Source organism: Pelodiscus sinensis, chromosome 22 (genome assembly GCF_049634645.1).
Source record: "Pelodiscus sinensis isolate JC-2024 chromosome 22, ASM4963464v1, whole genome shotgun sequence".
NCBI lineage: Eukaryota > Metazoa > Chordata > Testudines > Trionychidae > Pelodiscus > Pelodiscus sinensis.
In genome coordinates this window covers 9902459-9923350 of record NC_134732.1, presented here as the reverse complement: position 1 = coordinate 9923350, position 20892 = coordinate 9902459, and the positions used below count along the sequence as shown (strand labels likewise).

General features: G+C 47.0%; 1 protein-coding gene and 1 long non-coding RNA gene across 4 annotated transcripts in view; one reads left to right on the top strand and one right to left on the bottom strand.

Moving 5' to 3' along the window:
• The first annotated feature begins 4631 nt into the window (after positions 1-4631).
• MEGF9 (multiple EGF like domains 9) overlaps positions 4632-20892 on the top strand; it is a 120088-nt gene continuing 103827 nt past the window's right edge. The window contains exon 1 of the mRNA XM_075905148.1: positions 4632-5192. Within this exon, the coding sequence (XP_075761263.1) occupies positions 4784-5192 (409 nt within the window). The 5' untranslated portion in view covers positions 4632-4783. The remainder of the gene's footprint in view (positions 5193-20892) is intronic.
• Positions 8650-14221, bottom strand: LOC112543586 (uncharacterized). Of its 3 annotated transcripts, none has more exons than XR_012897155.1 (4): positions 14086-14221; positions 13212-13317; positions 12906-13085; positions 8650-8785 (listed from the first exon to the last, which is right to left on the bottom strand). It is a non-coding gene; the product is annotated as an uncharacterized LOC112543586 (long non-coding RNA). The 3 variants fall into 3 exon arrangements; XR_003086818.2 differs by having other exon boundaries at positions 13212-13322; positions 14086-14212; XR_012897154.1 differs by lacking the exon at positions 13212-13317.

Here is a 20892-nt window from a genome sequence, read left to right as displayed (position 1 = left end):
TCAGAAGTATCAAGTAATAGGTGTGATGCTAGTTGTTTTGTAGGATGAAACCTTATTTGCAAGTTGTTTGAAACATGCATCTGTCTACAAAACCTGAAGCCATGTGTTAATTTGTTCTGGGGCTTCTAGTCTCCTTCAAGTGGAAGAAAGCTTTGTAGTCACTAAGGGTACCTCACAGCAATTAGACACAGGTGTCTTGTAAAAGATTTGTGTTTTGTTTATATTGGTGGTGCACATCCATACACTACTTCAATACTGGTGTTGCACATAAGAAGTTTAACCTATCCAAAAGAAAATTCAACCTGACCAAGGATAGAGAATGTTAGAGGAAACAGTGATGTAGAGCAATGATAGACAAGACACCATCCAGAAGGGGGCACCTGACTGAGGACTGAGCTAATTCCCAGTTTGACCAGTAGGAAGCACTGTGCCAGTAAATTGTCCATGTTGCACTATGCCAGTCAATTGCCTCGTAGACAAGTGCGGAGTTAGAAAAGGCGTTATCTGGCTTTGTTCGGAGTAAGGGAGGGGAATCATAGAATACTAGGACTGGAAGGGACCTCGAGAGGTCATCGAGTCCAGTCCCCTGCCTCTATGGCAGGACCAAATACTGTCTAGACCATCCCTGATAGACATTTATCTAACCTACTCTTAAATATCTCCAGAGATGGGGATTCCACAACCACCCTGGGCAATTTATTCCAGTGTTTAACTACCCTTACAGTTAGGAACTTTTTCCTAATGTCCAACCCTAAACCTCCCTTGCTGCAGTTTAAGCCCATTGCTTCTTGTTCTACCCTCAGAGGCCAAGATGAACAAGTTTTCTCCCTCCTCCTTATGACACTCTCTTAGATACCTGAAAACGGCTATCATGTCCCCCCTCAGTCTTCTCTTTTCTAAACTAAACAAACTCAATTCTTTCAGCCTTCCTTCATAGGTCATGTTCTCTAGACCTTTAATCATTCTTGTTGCTCTTCTCTGGACCCTTTCCAATTTCTCCACATCTTTCTTGAAGTGCGGTGCCCAGAACTGGACACAATACTCCAACTGAGGCCTAACCGGCGCAGAATAGAGCGGAAGAATGACTTCTCGTGTCTTGCTCACAACACACCTGTTAATGCATCCCAGAATCATGTTTGGTTTTTTTGCAAGAGCATCACACTGCTGACTCATATTCACCTTTTGGTCCACTATAACCTCTAGATCCCTTTCTGCTGTGCTCCTTCCTAGACAGTTGCTTCCCATTCTGTATGTGTGAAACTGATTGTTCCTTCCTAAGTGGAGCACTTTACATTTGTCTTTATTAAGCTTCATCCTGTTTACTTCAGACTATTTCTCCAATTTGTCCAGATCATTTTGAATGATGACCCTATCCTCCAGAGCAGTCACAACCCCTCCCAGCTTGGTATCATCTGCAAACTTAATAAGCGTACTTTCTATGCCAATATCTAAATTGTTGATGAAGATATTGAACAGAACCGGTCCCAAAACAGACCCCCTGAGGAAACCCACTTGTTATACCTTTCCAGCAGGATTGTGAACCATTAATAACTACTCTCTGTGTATGGTTCTCCAGCCAGTTATGCACCCACCTTATAGTAGCCCCATCTAAATTGTATTTGCCTAGTTTATTGATAAGAATATCATGCAAGCTTGTATCAAACACCTTACTAAAGTCTAGGTATACCACATTCACCGCTTCTCCCTTATCCACAAGACTCGTTATCCTATCAAATAAATCTATCAGAGTGGTTTGACATGATTTATTCTTTACAAATCCATGCTGGCTGTTCCCTATCACCTTGCCGCCTTCCAACAAGTAATGTCTAAACTTTGGAGAGGCACCTGTTGAAATCTGCTGCCTGTAGTAAAAAGAACAGATACCATCTACATGTTTTGTTAGTCTGGTAGCATTTTAAAGACTATTTGTTTTTTTAAGTCTATCCTGTACAGACTAACTCAGTTACCCCTTGAAGCAGCACAATAGAAATTACTGTTCAGATTGATAGTCATTTTTACAAGAATACACAGCTAACAGCCTCCTTCATTTCCTCCTCTCGCTCTGCTCTCTGCACTTTTTCTTCCATGAAGTCCTGTATGCCTGTAACTCCCTTCTAATCTCCCCACTCACTCCTCTCCTCTTTCATAGCCTGATCCAAACCCCACAGAAATCAATACAGTCAATACTGATTGTAATGGGCTTTGGGTGTGGCCTTCCATTTATTTCTCAAAACTCACTTTGTCCAGGCATCTTATTAACTCCATATACTCACAGAGAGCACATTTGGGGGAGGATGGCATGTGTGTAGTATGGTATATACTGTTTACCAACAACAAAATCTGAAACTACAGGATGCATGCCTAACAGCCCTATGGAACAAATCCAAATGGATGAGGGGATGTGTCACTACTTGCCCAGCAACCCTTGGTAGCTCATAATGCTTTGTTGCTAAAGAGAGATCACAGACAGCCAAATGTGAAACCAAAGCAGATATGCTGAAGTTCAAACATCCTACTCACTCTGTAATTTTTTTCACATCCTATTTCCCCGTCTCCCTTTGTCTGTTGTCTCTTTAAGATCCTCAGGGTGGGGATGTTGCCTCCCTTACTCATTTGTAAAGTGCTATGTAAATAATGATGAGAACATGTGGCTGATAAGATCAGCAACAGTAAAGTGTGACAAGAAGCATGGGCAGTGGGTGAAGTTAGGGCTGGGGGAAGCCCTCTGCCCTACCTCTTCTGCTCAGGCCCTGCCCCATGGGAGCCAAGCTGCCCTCTCTCAGCACCATGGGGAGGGAGGAAGGCTCATGACCCCAGCTGCCCCAGTCCTAGAACATGGGGAGGGTGGGCAGTGCATAGCCCCAGCCTCCCCAGTCCCGGAGCACAGGGAGGGCGGGTGCTCAAGAGCAGCAACACTCTGCCCCCAGTAGGCATTCTGGAGGGGAGGGGAGGGGAAGGGAAGGGAAAGATGGGGCCATGCTGGCAGTTTTGGAAGGCAATGCCTTCCCCTGTCTAATATACCCGCCACCCTGACAAGACTACATTTTCCAGCACATTTCTTTTTTGAAAGTAGCCTGAATTATCAGTTTTTATAAACAATACCTAAACACATTGCAAACATCTGCATTACTTCCAGCTCCAGCAGTACATGATGTCCTGTCTGTCTTGTGTTAGCAGAGGTTCTCCCACTATAATCAGCTAGTGTCTCACGTAAAAACGCAATAGCAGTCACTTGGGCACACATGCATTTGTGTTTATCACAGTCTTGTTTTTCTTCATTAGTAACAAAACAGAATAGGGCTGCTTGTAACTCTGAGGAGCAGAGCTGGATCTCCCTGTTAAGTTTGTGAAGCAGTGTCCTCACTCTGGGTGCTCAATAAATAATAATTTCATTCCATTTTTTTCCACAGTGGTGTCAGTAGTTTTCCATGATAGTGCAGTCTCACTAAGGTCGCCTCCAATACCCTAGATCATAATCTGTGGCCAGTGTTTTATCAAACTTGAGGCTCATTTCAAAGTGTTATCAGCCTCATGGGTTAGTTTCTAAATGACTATTCTTGCTTGACACTAATAGTCCCTGCTCTTAAGAGATGGCAGTTTTAATAAGCAACACAAAGAAAGAGCAGGAGAAAGAAAGCATTATTATTCCAGTTTCACCAGTGGAGAACTGAGGCCCAAAGATTAAGTGATTTGTACAAGATGACAGCACTCTGTCAAAGCCAAGAATTTCATCCTAATCTCCTGAACAGCAATCTAATGCATGTAACCACAATCAGTGCAGGAGTGCTGGAACAATTTGTATAGGAGGGGTAGTGATAGATGTATGGAATGGGAAACCCTGTACATAATGAAAACCCTTCAAGCCAGGGGATGCTGCAGCACTCTGACAAGCCTAGTTCCAGTACCTATGAACCAGTGTTCCCTGTAAAATGAGTGCATGGGTTAGGAGATACTCAAGTGTCTCCCAGTTATTTAGTAGAGCATCACACCTAGCAGCATGTATTTCTAGTGGGGGTGCCATCTGCATTGCCTCTGTGCACATAAAATTAATTTCACCCATGGATGGAAAACATGAGTGAACATTAACCACAACCCCCTTCTTACTCCCTTCAACATGCTTCTTCCCACTGGAGCCTGTTACATAACCTCACCAGTGGAGCAGAACAGCAGGCCACTCCACCCCAGAGGTGGCTGCATTCCAGCTGTCAGCGAGAGGCGCTTGGGGCTCCCGTTACGAAAACACGGGCGAGAGGCTGTTACGAAAGCTCTGGGCTGAGAAGGACACGGTGCCGCGGGCTTTTCGCCTCTCCCCGCAAGCCCCGCACCTTGGGCTTTGACAAAATGCCAGCGGGAATTGTATTTAAAAAGCACGAAAGGGGAAAATCCTGCTGCAGCTTCAACGCTGCCCCCCCCCATGGAAACAAGCCCCCCCCAAGGGCACGCGGGAGCGGAGGTGAGTTCTTTGTTAGCAGCAGCAGCGAGCGACGCGCGGCCTCCCATGTCACTCCGGTAACGCACAATGCCGCACGGCCCCGTCCGCTGCAACCAAGCCCCCAGCCCGCCTGCCATTGGCTGGGCGGCGCCATCACGTGCCCCGGGCTGGCTTGCTATTGGTTGCGGCTCGCCACCCGCCCGTGGCGGCGCGAGGGAGGCAGGGCTCGCGGCCGGCTGTCACTGTGAGGAGCGGAGGGATGGTGCCGCGGCCGGCTGGCGGGCAGCGCTCTTCGCACGGCGGCGCGGGGGGCTGGCTGGCGGAGCGGATGGCGGAGGGCTGCGTCACGCCATGAGGGTCTCAGGGAGCCCGGCGCGGCTCGCTTTGCTCTGGCTCCTGGTCTCCGCGCTGGGCACCGGCTCGGAGCTGGGAGAGGCGCTGCCGGGCACTCGCCCAGTCACCGGCGCGGTGGAGGGGGACGAGCACAGCCCCGAGGCCACCGCTGCCCCGCCCACCCGAGCCGCCGCGGTGCCGAGCCCCCAGCCCAGCGCCACCTCGGGGCAAACGCCGGCGGAAGCCCCGGACGGGGCGAGCCTAACCCCGCCGGGCGCTGAGCCTAGCCTCGGCACAGCGGCGGCGGCAGCAGCTTCTCCCCAGCCGACCCCGCGCCCCACCGGCCTCCTCGCTGCAATTCCTTCCCCACCTGCCGGGGAGGAGGAGGAGGACTTGGACGTGGCCACCAGCGGCAGCAGCCGCAAAGGTGAGTTTCCTCCCTCCCCCGCCCTGCCTCGTTTCCTGCCGGATAACAATGAAGGGAGCCGCAGGTTCCAACTAGCTAGGGGGGCGTAGGAATCGCTGCGCAGCCTGAGCATCTTCCTTCGGGCTCCTGAGCAGCACCAAAGGAAACCGCCCTGGTCTCCCTTTCCCCCAACTCCTGGTGACCATGGCAATTTTTTGTGCTGGTGGTGGGAGATGCAGAAAGCCCGGAAGAAAAATGTTGCTTCCCATTTTCCCTTTCCACTCCTCCCCTTCCTCCTCCAAATAAATCTGATTTTAGCGGTAGCAAGGAAAGGGTTGTAGTTTTGGATTTTGGGGAGGGGGGGAGTGGAGGAGAGTTGTTTTTGTACATCCTCTGGCATTCTCACTTCTCTCTCTCTCTCTCTCTCTCTCTCTTTTTTTTTTTTTTAAATTCTGGCAGTACATTTGGGTCATTCACTGAGAAAATGTGTTTTCCTTGACCTCTGGGATAGGACAAGAAGCAATGGGCTTAAATTGTAGCAAAGGAAGGAGGTTTAGGGTAAACTTCCTACCCTGGACATTAGGGTAATCTTCCTACCTGCCAGGGTGATTAAATTATTAGAATAAATTGCCTATGAAGGTTGTGGAATCTCCATCACTGGAGAAATTTAAGAGCAGGTTAGAGAGATATCTATCAGGGATGATCTATATGGTACTTGATCCTGCTATGAAGGCAGGGAACTGGACTTGATGATCTCTTGAGGTCCCTTATAGTTCTAGTATTCTATGATTCTGTGGTGTTTAAAATAGAAGACCCTGCAGTGGGAATTTCAGGTGCAGGCCAGATAATGTTCTGTTTAAGAATAAACAAGGGGTGGATGTAAACTTAATCAGTTGCACATTAACAGTGAGTGAAGGTTTTAAACTTTTTATTCGCTGCCTATTTCTCCTGCACCAGCCTGTGTTAATGTCACATGGACAGTAATGACAAATGGACACATTGTAAAACCCCAGAGAAGCGTGTGAAGCCTTATTCTAAAGAGATGCCTGATGTCCAGTATCTTCCTCTAACAGGCAACCATGATTTCCATCGTTTTATTTTACTTTGGCAACAATGGACTCATGCAAATACAAACCAATTGAGTTTAATTGAGCTAGAATATATACACAGTATTTCATCACTTGTTTTTATAAATGGGTATGAGGGTAAGAAAGTCAATGTGCAATTTTGTTACGTATACATACTAACCTTTACTATGGGGTTCATCCTGCTCCCATTGAAGTCAATGAGAACTTAGAAATTGGATTAAATAGTAGACGGTTCCATGCCCATATATTAAATAATGCTTATACAAGCAAAGATGAGGTTTTTTTTTTATTGACCAGGAACTACAACTAGGCATTCCATTTAAAAGACATTTATTTTAGTGCTTTGGATTCTAAATTGTACATGGAGGAGGGGGTAATTGAAGGCATCACAGAAAAACAGTTTACAGAACAAATAGTACATTGGGTTCCAATTCTGCTCCTTTTGAATTTCATGACAAAACTCACATTGGCTTCAAAGGGAGCAAGGTAGCGTTCATGATAAAGGGCATCTCAGCTGCAATGGAGGATGAGATAAAATCCAAACAGTACACATGAGACACCTGTATATACTTATTAATTATATATGGTGGGGGGACTGGGCTGCTCATAGAATACACGGAAGAGGAGGAAGGCACAAAGACACCTTCCCTTCCATCTTGAGTAAATTGTGCAAGGGCACCAGTGAAGATGCTGAGTGCAAGAACAGCTCTTAGCTGGAGCAGAAACATCCTTAAATGGACTGGGAAGACTGTGAAGGAGGGCATGATTCTCCTTCCATTCTAGTCAGCAGAACTGGATAGGTTCTGAGGTGAAACTACACTACAGTGTGCCCACTGTAAAGCACTGTGCCCCCTGTCCTAAGTTGAGTCCTAAGAATAAGAGGTTCTATCCCCACATCCAGTGACAGGAAATTCACGTAGACTGGGATTCGTGGTACATATATTTATGTGGATGCTGTCTAAACTCTGTATACTGGGAAGGGGATGTACAAAGTATAAACATTTTTAGAGACTTTGGTAGGAGCCTGTGCAAATGCAGTGCCTGATTTTCTCCCTTCCCCCTCCCCCCGGGGCAAGTGGGAAAAAGGCCTTCAGCTTTTTTCCATTCTGGGAAGTATTGTATCATAATCCGCTCTAGAACTGATTCTGCTCTCATTCAATTCAGTGGAGTTGAGTCTGAAATTTAGTTTTGTGCTGGCTCTTCCAAATATCTATCTTCAAAATGGCATTATAGGAAAGCCTGAGAGATACTTAGTAGCAGAGGCTAGGGAGAAAAGCTGTCTTCAGCAGATATTTAAAGGGAAATAGGGCTTATACATCCCTCTCCAGAGTTTTCATGCTCTGATCCATCTGTGTTGGAAACTCAGTTCTCTTAATGAAAGTAGACAAAACTTCATTGAAGTCAATAGAGCTGTTTTAGTTTATTCCAGCAGAGAATTTGTCCTTGTAATTTTAGAAATGAAGATTACATAGACATATACATCTACGTAACCCAGCATTGAAGATAGTTTCTTCAAAATATGTCAAATTCTGGACAAGTATGTGAAAGAGTGGGGTGTTTTGCTGTTTCTTATTGCTTCAGCAATCTGTGCCCTTCTCAGCAGATTATTTTAGTCAAGTTTTCTTACTTAGTTAGAAATGCAGTTTGTGGGTTGGATTTTTCCCATTTTGCACCCCTGCTCCCCGTTTGTTTCTGTTGAGTTTTGTGTCTTTATTTCATTGCGAAGGTTGAAAATGATAGGTAAGATTAGGAGATGGCTGTATTTTCTCTGAGCAAAACCAGTTCTCTTTGTTGACAAAACAGATGAAGTTTGATCATTGTACAACTAATTAATTGACGAATTATAGTGTCCAGAATGTGTGGTTTGAACCTGAGGGTTGAAAGTATAGAAAGTGAATATATAGGTTGTTGAGTCATTTACAAATATATTCTCCATCTGATTGTATGCATAGTGTTTCTCATCAAATTGATTGACTGACATCTGCTAGGACAGAAGGTTACTAATATTTGGAAGACACTCTAGCCATCACTCAAAAAATGTTTATGGTCATGTCTGCAAGTAGTGTATCACCTCCAAAACAGGTAATGCGGTATCAGAAAGTACTGATATGCTCCCTCTAAAATGACTTTATTTCTAGCAGCAGTATCTTGGAATGTTGTCCAAAATCACCACCTTTTAAGGCCAAGAGACCTCTTGATTTTATGCTTTGAGACAGTTAACCGGACTATCTAGTTTCCTTATAGACAAAAGCACACGTATTCTGCATAGATAATGCAAGGCCTGAAAGGATAGCTCAAAATTTAATGAGGATCCTCACTTTTCTGTGTTCTGTGCATGATTCTTCTACGTTCCCATGTGTGGTGCTTGCATGGTTGCAGGGTTGGATGGTTTCAGTTAAGGATTGGCATTCAGGAATTCTTGAGTCTAATTTCAGTGCTACCTCTGACACTCCTGCTTGCTCTGGGGCACCTCTCTGTGATTCAAATTCCTCCTCTATAAAATGGGAATAATAATACTTCTCCTATCTGTGTCAGGGATGGAAAGATGATTTGTTAATAATGCTTAGAAGTTTGTAAATACCACTTATTAATAATTACAACCAGTTGATCCTTACATTATTCACAATGATGGGCAACCTAGAAACACTTCTGTGGACAAGTTACACTAATTCTTGAATGTTTGTTAGCAAAAATGGCTTGAGTTTGATTCATGTAGGATTTATTTTACACTAAAAGTTGTAATGGGTTTAGGCCACTGAACCCAAAATACATGGGACAGGAGAGTGGCAATATAGTAATTTATATTTCTCGTGTGTGCAATATAATTTTTAATCAGAGGCATATACCTGATTTCAAATGGAAAAGCCTGTTTAACTTGTGAAGTTGATATACACAGTAGGCACAGCCTTCAGCATGCACCCTAGTTAATCCATACATTTTTAGTACTTTTCCAATCTGAGAAGTGTCACTGGGAGTCTCATAAGGGTAGAGATTCTTTTTCAAACAGTCATGTGTGGTTTTAACCACATGGCTACCATTACAATCAATTGATCTCACATGGCCGATTACAGAAATGGCCCTCTTTTTATCAAGGCTTACATTTACTCTCAGCTCTACTATTGCAACCCATACTGGGGAGAATAACATTTTGTTTGAAGCCGGTGGACTTGATTCTCAGCTAGTGTAAATAAGGAATACGCGTGTCCCCACATAAGTCAGCTCGTATATCCGTTTCATACTGAAGTAATTGACACTTGTAGGAACTGATACATTATAAGTCCTCCCATTTCCCACTATTAAGTTGCACCAAGGGCCACCCCCCACCCCCCAATTTGTGCAAATTGAAGTCAGCTGTGGGGGGAAAATATTCCCCGCTTTCAGTTTTTTGCTATATTCCAAAAAAACTTGGACTTATATCTCAGACTTATAGCGAGGACAGCCTATAACTCTATTGCAGTGAGTAGAGTTACCCTGGTGTAAAATTAGTATAAATGGGAGGAAAATCAGGCCTAATGCTTGGTTCTATCCAAATATGAACTGCTGTTTAAGTGCTGTTGCTATTTTATTATCAATGTATTTTTCCCTTCCACACTTCAGTTCACAGTTGTTTCAATAGTAGGTGAGGTGTTGCCATCCCTTGTGAGTTTTATCACTAGTTTCATGATGTGTGGTGTGGCTATTCCCCAAGCCTTGGGTCCTGAAATCATGATAATATCAGAATCTCAGCTTTCATTTCTAGCTTTCAAGGTTGTAGAGAAAAGCTTGAAAATGTGACCCCCTCCCTCCTCAAGGGCTTTCAGTGGAAACTTAAAAAAACACAATTGGGGCTCTCTTTATTAAACAGTTATATTTTCATGTGAATCTCAGGATTTGGAGGGTTTGTCTCTTCGCGTGTTCTCTCAACACAGAGAGCAAGATCTCTAGTTTCAATTCAGAAAGTTTGTTTGTATCAGAGTAACGAATGAGAGAACAAATGCAAAATCTTCACAAGAGACAGATCAGAATGTGTCTCACTGTATACATCCATCCATCTTGATTCTCTTTAAAAACTTTGGGCCCAATCAAGAAGATGGACAGGCAGATAGACCTATTAAATGTAATGGTTTGCTCCACACATAATGGATTCATTGCTACCTATCCTACAGTCAGAAGCCCTCAATCCCTGGAATTTTAAGGTTGTTTGAAATCTGAATGCAGATCCAGATTTCAGAAACTGCCTCTACTTTTGTAATGGTTCAAACTGGATCTCTAGATCAATTTACCATCAAAATTTTGGGTATACAGAATCTGGATCCAGATCTGAACTTTTCAACATGCATATTTTGGGTGTAGGGGACAAAATATAATCCTTTGAGCACTAATCAGAAGATGTATCTGAAATGATTGTGTGTACACAGGCTCCATCTAGACTGCAGGTTTCTTTCGGAAGAAGCTTTTCCAGAAGAGATCTTCTGAAAAAACGTACTTGGAAAGAGTGTCCACACTGCCAAAGTGCATCGAAAAAGCGATCTGCTTTTTCGAAAGATAGCATCCACACTGAATGGACACTATCTTACATTTAAGCTGTGAATGCTATGGACGGCGTGACCACCAGGGAAACTTTGCTTTTTCCTCTTCTTTCGAAAGAACTCCCTTTTCGCTGTCCACACACACATTTTTCCAAAAGAGCTCCTTTAGAAAAAGGCTTCTTCCTCATAGAAAGAGGTTTACCAATGTTGGAAAAACCCCTCTGTTCTTCTGATTTTTTTTTTTTTTCCCTGAAAGAATGTGATTGCAGTGTGGACGTAAGTGAAGATTTTTTTTGGAAAAATTGTGTTTTTTTTTTTTCAAAAAAACTCTGTAGGGTATACATAGCCCCGGTTAGTTGTGTAAATAAAGCAGATCTTGGTGTATTGAAATGTGCAGTATTAGTCAAAGCAAGGTATACAATAAGTGATCTTTGTAACCACATTTAGAATACAGGCAGTCCCCGAGTTACGCGGATCCGACTTACGTCGGATCCGCAGTTACGAACGGGGGCACTTCCTCTCCCTGGTCTCGAGCAGACCAGGGAGAGGAAGCAAAGCGGCGGCGGAACGCGCGGCCAGCTGACAGCCCAGACGCGTCTGGGCTGTCAGCTGGCCGCGCGCTCCGCTCTGCTCCCCCCCCCCCTGCAGACCAGGGGGAGCAGAGCGGAGCAGAGCAGAGCGGCGGAACGCGCAGCCAGCTGACAGCCCTGCAGACCTGGGGGACGGGGAGCAGAGCAGAGCAAAGCCGCGGAGCCCGAGGGCAGCAGGATAGCCACGGCGCGTCTGGGCTGTCCCGCTGCCCGCGTGTTCCGCCGCTTTGCTTCCCGTCCCCCTGGTCTGCAGACCAGGGGGAGGGGGAGCAGAGCGGAGCACGCGGCCAGCTGACAGCCCAGATGCGTCTGGGCTGTCAGCTGGCCGCGTGCTCCGCTCTGCTCCCCCCCCCCGCAGATCAGGGGGAGGGGGAGCAGAGCGGAGCACAGCAGAGCGGCGGAACGCGCGGCCAGCTGACAGCCCAGACGCATCTGGGCTGTCAGCTGGCCGCGTGCTCCGCTCTGCTCCCCCCCCCCCCGCAGATCAGGGGGAGGGGGAGCAGAGCGGAGCACAGCAGAGCGGCGGAACGCGCGGCCAGCTGACAGCCCAGATGCGTCTGGGCTGTCAGCTGGCCGCGCGTTCCGCTGCTCTGCTGTGCTCCGCTCTGCTCCCCCTCCCCCTGGTCTGCAAACCATGGGGGGGGGGGAAGCAGAGCGGAGCACGCGGCCAGCTGACAGCCCAGACGCGTCTGGGCTGCTAGCTGGCCGCGCGTTCCGCCGCTCTGCTCTACTCTGCTCCCTCTCCCCCTGGTCTGCAGACCTGGGGGACGGGGAGCAGAGCAGAGCAAAGCCGCGGAGCCCGAGGGCAGCAGGATAGCCACGGCGCGTCTGGGCTGTCCCGCTGCCCGCGTGTTCCGCCGCTTTGCTTCCCGTCCCCCTGGTCTGCAGACCAGGGGGACGGGGAGCAAAGCAGAGCAAAGCCACGGAGCCCGAGGGCAGCAGGATAGCCACGGCGCGTCTGGGCTGTCCCTCTGCCCCCGTGCTCCGCGGCTTTGCTCCGGACGCCTGTGGTACAGCAGCTGGGGCACTGCCGGTTGGTCCCGTAGCGCCGCTCTGGGTGCCACTGGACCAACCCAGCAGCACCCCAGCTGCTCTGCCCCAGGTGTCCCCTAGTCAGCAGCTGCTGAAAATGACCAGTGGCTGACTACAGGAAGCCCCTGCCCCGGGCTTCCTGGAATCAGCCGCTGATCAGTTTCAGCAGCAGCTGACTTGGGGATGCCTGGGGTTCTTAAGTTGAATCTGTATGTAAGTCAGAACTGGCGTCCAGATTCAGCCACTGTTGAAACTGATCAGTTTCAGCAGCGGCTGAATCTGGACGCCAGTTCCGACTTACATACAGATTCAACTTAAGAACAAACCTACAGTCCCTATCTTGTACGTAACCCGGGGACTGCCTGTACTACAATATGTTCTGCTTTGTTACTGTTACTGGTTTTCTGAAAAGGTGCATCTGAAAGCAGCCAGATTGTGTCTGTGTTTAGAAAGAAAGATTAGCTAATAGACTTAGCTCACAAACAAGAGACAAATCCCATAGAGGATTATACAAACCTGGAAGGAGTAGTTATAGTCCAGTACTTCCAATCAGCTGTCTTGTAAACGAAATGTTTTGGAAATGGGGTTATTGAGGACATTTGCAGTTCTGTTTCCTTACTCATCCTGACACTTCATGGCCCTGATTGGGTCACCACCTCTAGTTAGCCATTGGCTGTGCTCTTGAGGTCTCTGTTTCTGGGAATACACAAAGGGGAAGGCAGGATGGGATACGTATGGTGCTAAGAAACCAAAAACAGCTCAGTTCTAATCCCTGGCTTCAGTCATAGGCTTCCTTTGTGAATTCAAGCAAGTCACACGAACCTCAGTCTGTTTCGCCGCTTGTAGATGAGGGATAATAACAACGCTTGCCCACCTCACAGAGGAGTAGTACAATGTAATATCTTAACATGCACAGCTCTTCACAAATCTGAGCTAACACAAAAGCAGTGTTTATAAGGAAAGAGATAGGCCTTTGTGACAGAGTTTGGATCCAGCTGAACATTCACAACATTTTAAAGGCTCCCACCTATTATTGCATCAGACTTAAGCTTCTTGTATCACATTTTCAAAGCTGCTAAATGCCACTGGGACTTACTGCTAAGACACTTAGCTGCACTTTGAAAAAAGTATCCCTTGTCACCAAAGCCCTACATAACTCTTTTGCCCCTACTCATTCGTTGTCTTTTACCAAGCTTTGGGACTCCACTTCTCAGCTGCTTTCTCCACATATTTATCAGCTTCTCACACAATCCCTTTTGTGCCTTCTTCCACAAGCCCCTCTCCTTTACATGAAATGACCCTTCTGAGCTGATTTGTGTTTTTCTACTTGCATTTTAAATCCTAGACTCATAAGTTTGGAAGAGACCTCAGGAGGTCATTGAGTCCAACTCTCTGCTAAAAACAGGATCAGTCCCAACTAAATCATTCTAGCCAGGACTTAAAAACCTTTAGAGATGGAGATTCCACTCCCTCCCTAGGTAACCTATTCCAGTGCTTTACTGCCCTCCTAGTGGAATAGTTTTTCCTAATATCCAATTTAGACCTCCCCCACTGCAACTTGAGACCATTGCTCCTCATTCTGTCATCTGGCACCACTGGATAGCCTCTTTCCATCTTCTTTGGAACCCCCATTCAGGTAATTGAAGGCTGCTATCCAACCGCCCCCCTCTCAAATCCCCAAACCTGCACTGCCTACCAGGGGCAGATGACTGTTTTGCGGGGCCCCGGGCAGCGTAACTCCGCGGGGCCCCCCCTTTGCCACGGCGCATACGCGGGGCTTTTTTAAGCGCGGGGCCCGGGGCTGCTGCCCCGTTCGCCCTGCCCTATATCCGCTCCTGCTTCCTACAGTCAATGGAGCTGACTTGTGCATCATTTGTCTGTTACAACATTCTTTCCTCTGTTACAACATTCTGTTTCTGTCCCAAGGCCTGTCCTTGAGCACACAGGAAGCACTGAGTGCATAACGGGTGCTACCTTAGAGCAGTGGTTCTCAAAGTACGATCTGTGAACCCCTAGTGGTCTGCGGCCACCTCCCAGGTGGTCTGTGGCCAGAGCTCAGCCCCCACATCTCTCCCAATACAGTGGGGGGCCAACACTGCTGTAGCATTGTGGTCTGCGCTCAGCCATGAGGCTGTAGCACTTGCTCTGACCAGCAAGTGGGGAGGTGAAGAAAGCAGACTTCCCCCTCTCCTTCCTGTGGACTGGGGAGCTACATGTGGAGGAGCTCTGCTGCCATGGTAAGAGCAGTGCGTCCCTCAGTTCACCATATGGGGCAGGCAGCAGGTTGGGCTGCGCAGGGCTTGGCCGGGTGAGGCGGACTCTCGCGCTGTGCAAGCGGCTGCTCCCCCCTTTCATAGCAGCAGGTTGGGGTGCACGCAGCCTGGTGGCAGTGGGAGGAGGTGACACTGGGGCTGAGGACCCTGCACACACAGGGGGCAGGTGGAGGCTCTGGACCCTTCAGGGCTTTGCACCAATGGGGACTCAGTCTGGGGGGAGGGTGCCATGGACTGGACTCCCGCAGGACTCCACCCCCTTTAGGGCTAGACACCCCAGGTTTACCTACCTGCCCACCCCCACCTTGCTGTGCTGTGCCCAGCCTCCCTGCCCCTCCATTTTCCTGACTCACCCTCCCCTCCCGAAGCCCCCTTGACCCCAGCCCTACTCCCAGGAGCACCCTGTTCCCTATCTCCCTGAACCTCCTCAGCTACTTTGGACCCCAGCTTTAGCCCTAGGCACTCCCTACCCCCTAGTCTGCTTCTGCACCCTACCTCCCACCCAGACCTTGCACCCTTACCCCCTTCTGCACCCTCCCTCCCTCCTATATCCTGCACCTCATCCCTATCCCACTCACTGGCAGCCCTGTCCTACACGCAAGGGGGTCCATAAAATCCATTAACTCTGGAACCCCAGAAAAGTAAATCTAGCCTATGGGAAGCCCTGAACCTCATTCCTCTCTCTCCTTTTCCCTCACCCCGTGGGGCTGGAATGCCAGAGGAGTGAGGCTTCCCATTTGGGGACAACATCAGTGAGGGTTGGGAATTTTTGGAGCAGGTTTTTTTTTTTTTTTTTTTTTTTGCTTCTCACTTGTTTGGTCCCCAACTGATTTTTCTGTGGGTCAGTGGCCCCTGGCACAAAAAAGGTTCCTACACCTGCCATAAATAAAAAAAACATTGAAAACTTTTGTATTGGGCATAAAACAATATTTTACTTTATTTAAAATTAAGTTTGATAAACTAACATGAGAGAGGTAAAACTCTTAATCTGTTTAATACTTTAAATTAAACCAGTCTCTCTCTTTGCATTACTAGCAGAATGGCTCAGGTGTAATTAACGGTGCATTTCTATTAGCAGCTGGTGGTCCTCAGATAGGTTTACATTGAGTCAGGTGGTCCACAGGCCAAAAAGTTTGAGAACCACTGCCTTAGAGAAATAATGTGTGCTATCTGTGAGGTTCTCATGTGTGGTTTGGACCTGTCTTTTAATAAAGAACTGAGGGTGTGTTGCTTTTCAAGGTCTGAAAAGGTGGCAGCTGTTGGTTGCTTTTTGTAGGGAATGAGGAAACAATTTTGAAATGTGTTTTATTCGAAGATGTCCATGCTAGTCTGAAATCAGACCAGGACAACTTATTCCCTGCCACTCTTTGCTTTCTTCCTCCATCTGACTGAGGCTGATCTGCCTCCCTTCTCATCTTTGCCCACATGTCTGCCTCCTTCCCCTAGATGAGTACTGTAATCTTCCTTTTGCCGCTACTGCTAGGTGTTGCTATATATCATAGCACTTCGCTGTGGCCCTTTTTAGGGATGTAAAATCCCGTTTAATTAACTGATTAAATGGTATGTTTATGTGATTAAAGTGAGGGTGCACAGGGTTTGGAGTGTCCCAGTTAACAGTATCAGAGGGGTAGCCGTGTTAGTCTGAATCTGCAAAAGCGGCGAGAAGTCCTGTGGCACCTTATAGACTAACTGAAGTGTTGGAGCATAAGCTTTCATGGGCAAAGACCCACACAAGTTACCGATTAAGGATAATGCTTACAAGTTGATCAGTTAACTTTTTGCATCCCTTGTCCCCTCTTGGCACACTGTAAGACTTAATGCAGGAATTACTGGGTGAGGTTCTGTGGCCTGTCTCATGGAGATCAGATTAGATGATCATAATGGCCCCTTCTGGCCTTAAAAATCTATGACCGTCCAAATATGAAGGTTCTCAGTCCATGGATATTGGGCTCTTCCTTGTGCTGGGAGACACCTTGGCTGTGTTTAGACTTGCCAGTTTATCCGGAAAATCAGCCGCTTTTCCGGGAAAAACTTGCCAGCTGTCTACAATGGCCGCTTGAATTTCCGCAAAAGCACTGACTTCCTACTGTCTGAAATCGGTGTAGACAGCTCAGTTTTGTTTTCTGCAAAAAAGCCCTGATCGCGAAAATGGTGATATGTGCTTTTCCCAAAAAAAGCTCCAATAGATTGGCACGGACACTTTTTCGCAAAAAAAAGCGTCCGTGCCAATCTAGACACTCTATTCTGAAAATGCTTTTAACGGAAAACTTTTCAGTTAAAAGCATTTCCAGAAAATCATGCCAATCTCGATGCAGCCCTTGGGTAAAAGCAATCCAAGAAGATCCGGATGGCACTTGCCTTAGACCTAAGGGAGGGGGTATGATATGCATGTAAAACTACCTATGGGAGCAGCTGTGAGCCAGCCTAGATCTATAGAAGATTAGGGTTGGAAGAAGAGACCTTAGGAGGTCATCTACTCCAACCTCTCGCTTAAGCAGGAACAACCCCAACGAAATAAACCCATGTCTCTATATAGAGACCACAGGCGTATCCTTAAGTGCTTGGAAATGCAGCTTATGGTCAGTGTCATTTGAAAGCTCAGGATTTGCAGTTCAATGTGGCTGCTGAGATATCCAGGTTTCAAAGAGGGGTGCCCGGTATTTTTATAAGAAAGGGCAATTACTTCCAGCCTTCAGATGTATTTAAGGAATAGAATAGTTGTGCTATGTAGAAACCATCTGGGAGGGGTCACCGGAGTCAGGGTGTTTATTTCAAATAATGAGCCTCATATTGTGAGTGGGGAAAAAATGAATAATTTGATGCTGCCTTCAGCAGGAAATGTAGCAATGAGTACAGAATTGTTTTTTCAGTGGAGAGGCAGTGCTGTGGTCTGAGCCATGTCAAACTCATATAAGCATTCAGGATATGAAAGATTAGCTAGGAAGCATCACCCTTAATAGGTGATGCTTACTAGTTCTGGTTAACCAGTGGGAGTTGGAGTAGCTTTCTTCCTGCTGTGGGCAGGTGGCTGCTCCAGTCCCTGTCTGCAATAGGGAGGAGACATGCCAGCCTGGCCGGGCTGGAGTGGCTCCCTTTGCCCTCCTTAATTGGTAAAGGATGTAAAGGGTTATCCGATAAGCATGAGCCTTACCAGTATGTTTATCTGGTAACCGATTAACCAGTGGGTCCAGTCTAGCTAAAGCAGTTTATCTGCCTGTGGAGTGGATGGTGAGGGCTGCTTCAGGATTAACTGGTTAACCATAGAGTCTAACCGGTTAACTTTTTAACTGAGAATTTACATCCCTAATATGCATCAAACTATGAACAAAAAAATCTTTTAAAAATCTCAAGATTTTTAAGCCAATAATAAATTGTGGGTCTCTCTACTTGCTGATTCTTGAGCCTTTAGAAATCACATTTTCAAACATTCTCAGCAATGAAGAGAGTGACAAATGTATATGTTTGGTTTGGGGGGATGTGTGTGTGTGTGTGTGTGTGGTGGCTTTTTTTTTGTTTGTTTGTTTGTTTGTTTTTAAAATAAGCACTCACATGTTTCCAGGATATGGGGATGTAAGAAAAACCACAAACAAGTATAAAATCACAAGAATTAGCAATTCTGAAGTAGAGAACATTTGTCTACCGAAAGTACTTATCTGTCATCCATTATCACAGTATAGAACAGTGTTTCTTAAACTGTGTTCCATGGCACACCGTTTTGCCGTGGAGAACAAGAGAATTCAAAATGGCCACCCTTAAAGGAGCAGGCAACCTTTTTTTTTTTTTTTTGGCTCAGTAACTCCCCGCCCTTCCCCCCCCCCCCCCCCCCACCTTTGGGGTTTTTTGTTTGTTTTGCTCAACAAAAAATCCTTGTGGTGTTCCTCATTTAAAAAAAATTTGGTGTTCCTTGGTCTTAAAATGTTTGAGACACTGGTATAGAAGTACAGTAATTCCTCATTTAACACTATAGATATGTTTAAGAAAATGATCATGCTAAGCAAAAACGTGTTATGTGGGGTCAATTTTCCCATTGAAAATAATGGAAAAGGTGGGGGTTGCGTTTCAAGCGGTGGTGTCTGTTGGAACTGGGACATAAGGTTGGGGGAGAAAAGGGAATGGGTTACAGCAGGGGGGGAGGTGTTTGGCTCTGGGGATGGGAAGGGAAGGAGAGCGGAGGGGGGTTGGGTTGGGAGTATGCCCCTGTGGCGTGTCTGCCGGGACCTGCACTGTGTCCGGCGAGGGGGCGTTGCCGGGGAATAGTGCGGTGAGTGGTGAACCCTCTGCTGGTTTGCAGGGAGGTGGGGGAAGCCATGTGCAGCTGCTGGCAACGGGCCGGCTGGGGAAATCGTGTTATTCCAGGGACGGTCGTGTAATTCAAAAAACATTCCCCCTCAAAAAATCATGCTATTGCGAAAACGTGTTTAAGTGGGTACGTGTTAAATGAGGAATTGCTGTATAGCATGGAACCGGGAGGTGAGGTGGCGTGCCACACGAGTGCTCCCACCTCCAACCACAGGGAGGGGTGGGGAGCGGGTGCGTACTCGCTGCAGCCTCCCCAACCCTGGTGGAAGGCATGCCACATCGCACAGCCGAGTCCAGCCTTCCCTGTGAAGCACGGGGGGAGGGAGGAGGCTGGGCCTGGCCAGGCCTTGTGGCACAGCACACCCTGCCTCCTCCCTCCCCCTGTGCTCTGGGGCTGGAGAGGCTGGGCTGGGCTGGCCATGCAGAGCACCAGGGAGGGAAAAGGCAGAGTGTGCTGCACCTCCCAGCCCAGCCTCTCCAGCCCTGGAGCACAGTGGGGGAGGGAGGAGGGCGGGTACTAGGGGCAGCAACACTTCACCCCCAGAACACCTGCAGTAGTCGGGGCAGAGTGTGGGTGGGGCTATGCCTAGCAGTTTGGGAGAGCAGAGCTTTCCCCTGCCGTACATACCTGATACCCATGATGGGAACTGAAATAATTTGCTGTCAAGAGAACTGTCAGCCTTTAAAGCCACCAGTCTCTTTTCCCTTCCCCATAAAACATAGCAGTGAGGTGTGTCCCTCAAAGGTGAGACTGAAACTTACCCCAGAAGTGTGAATAAGGGGTAATGGGCAGCTGTGGCAGACCAAGGAAAGGATCATGACTGCCTTTCAGAGTCCCTTCTCTGCTTCCAAATCCCCTTACTCTAAAGTAGTAAGTAATCAGCTATTGCTCATTACAGTAACAAATTATTTCCCTTGTCCTGTGCCAGCCCAGCTGCGCCTGCTGTCCTGTGAGGTAGTCCAAAGACTGTTAGGCCCACTTCCCATCCACCTCTTCTTTCTTACCATCTATGGACGTGTGAAGCAGGTCACAGCACTGCACTCCAATGTACTGTGGATCAGGCCCTTAAGTCATTGGAAAGATTTTTAGTAGGTTTTGAGTCAGACCCTTGGATTTGAAACACATAGGTAATTCATTCTGTTGCTCATAAAATTAAAACGTTAATGCCGTTTGGAAGGCAGGAAATGCTTCCGCCAAACTGATCTGATTGGCCAAGCTCTCAAGAGAAAGTGGGATATTGCTACTTTCAAGATACATCTTGTATCAATAGAAATAACCTCATTTCCATGCTGGCTGCAAGGAGCTGATGTTTCTCTTGGGAACATGTAGCTGGGGAGAATGGATTGTTTCTGCTTTTCTCCATTAAGAATATATTAAAAGAAAAAACAGCTTACAGGGACTGAATTGCCTACATAAATTAGATTGCGGCAATGACTTTGTAGGTATCTCCTGTATAAAAGCTAAACAAGGGCTCTGATTATCTTCAAACCTTGGGTGCCCATAGAGTATTTGATTCTTCCTTTTTGGGTTACACTGAGCATCCATTGGAATCGGCAAGGATTATTATACAGTAACATGTTGATTGGCATGAATATGAGGAAAAGGGGGACAGAATCTGCCCCCAAGGTAGGGATTTTTATATCTTCTTTGCTACCTAAGGCTAGATTGGAACTCTGCCATGTACCCTGCCTACACAGGCAGTGACTAGCTGCACACCAGGAAAGGACCATAGGCCCTGTTAGGATTCAAAACCTGAATTCAGCTCCTGTTTATTCTTTCTGGAAGAGGAGTGAATTACTTCATTGCCTTCTTGGGAACATCACAGTTTTTGCTGCTCCTGGCCATCGTTTTGCTGAGGCATAGTGGGGAATTTCAGGTGAGTAGTCCCATCTGTCTTCCCCATAACCAGTATTGCAGTCTAGCAGAATAG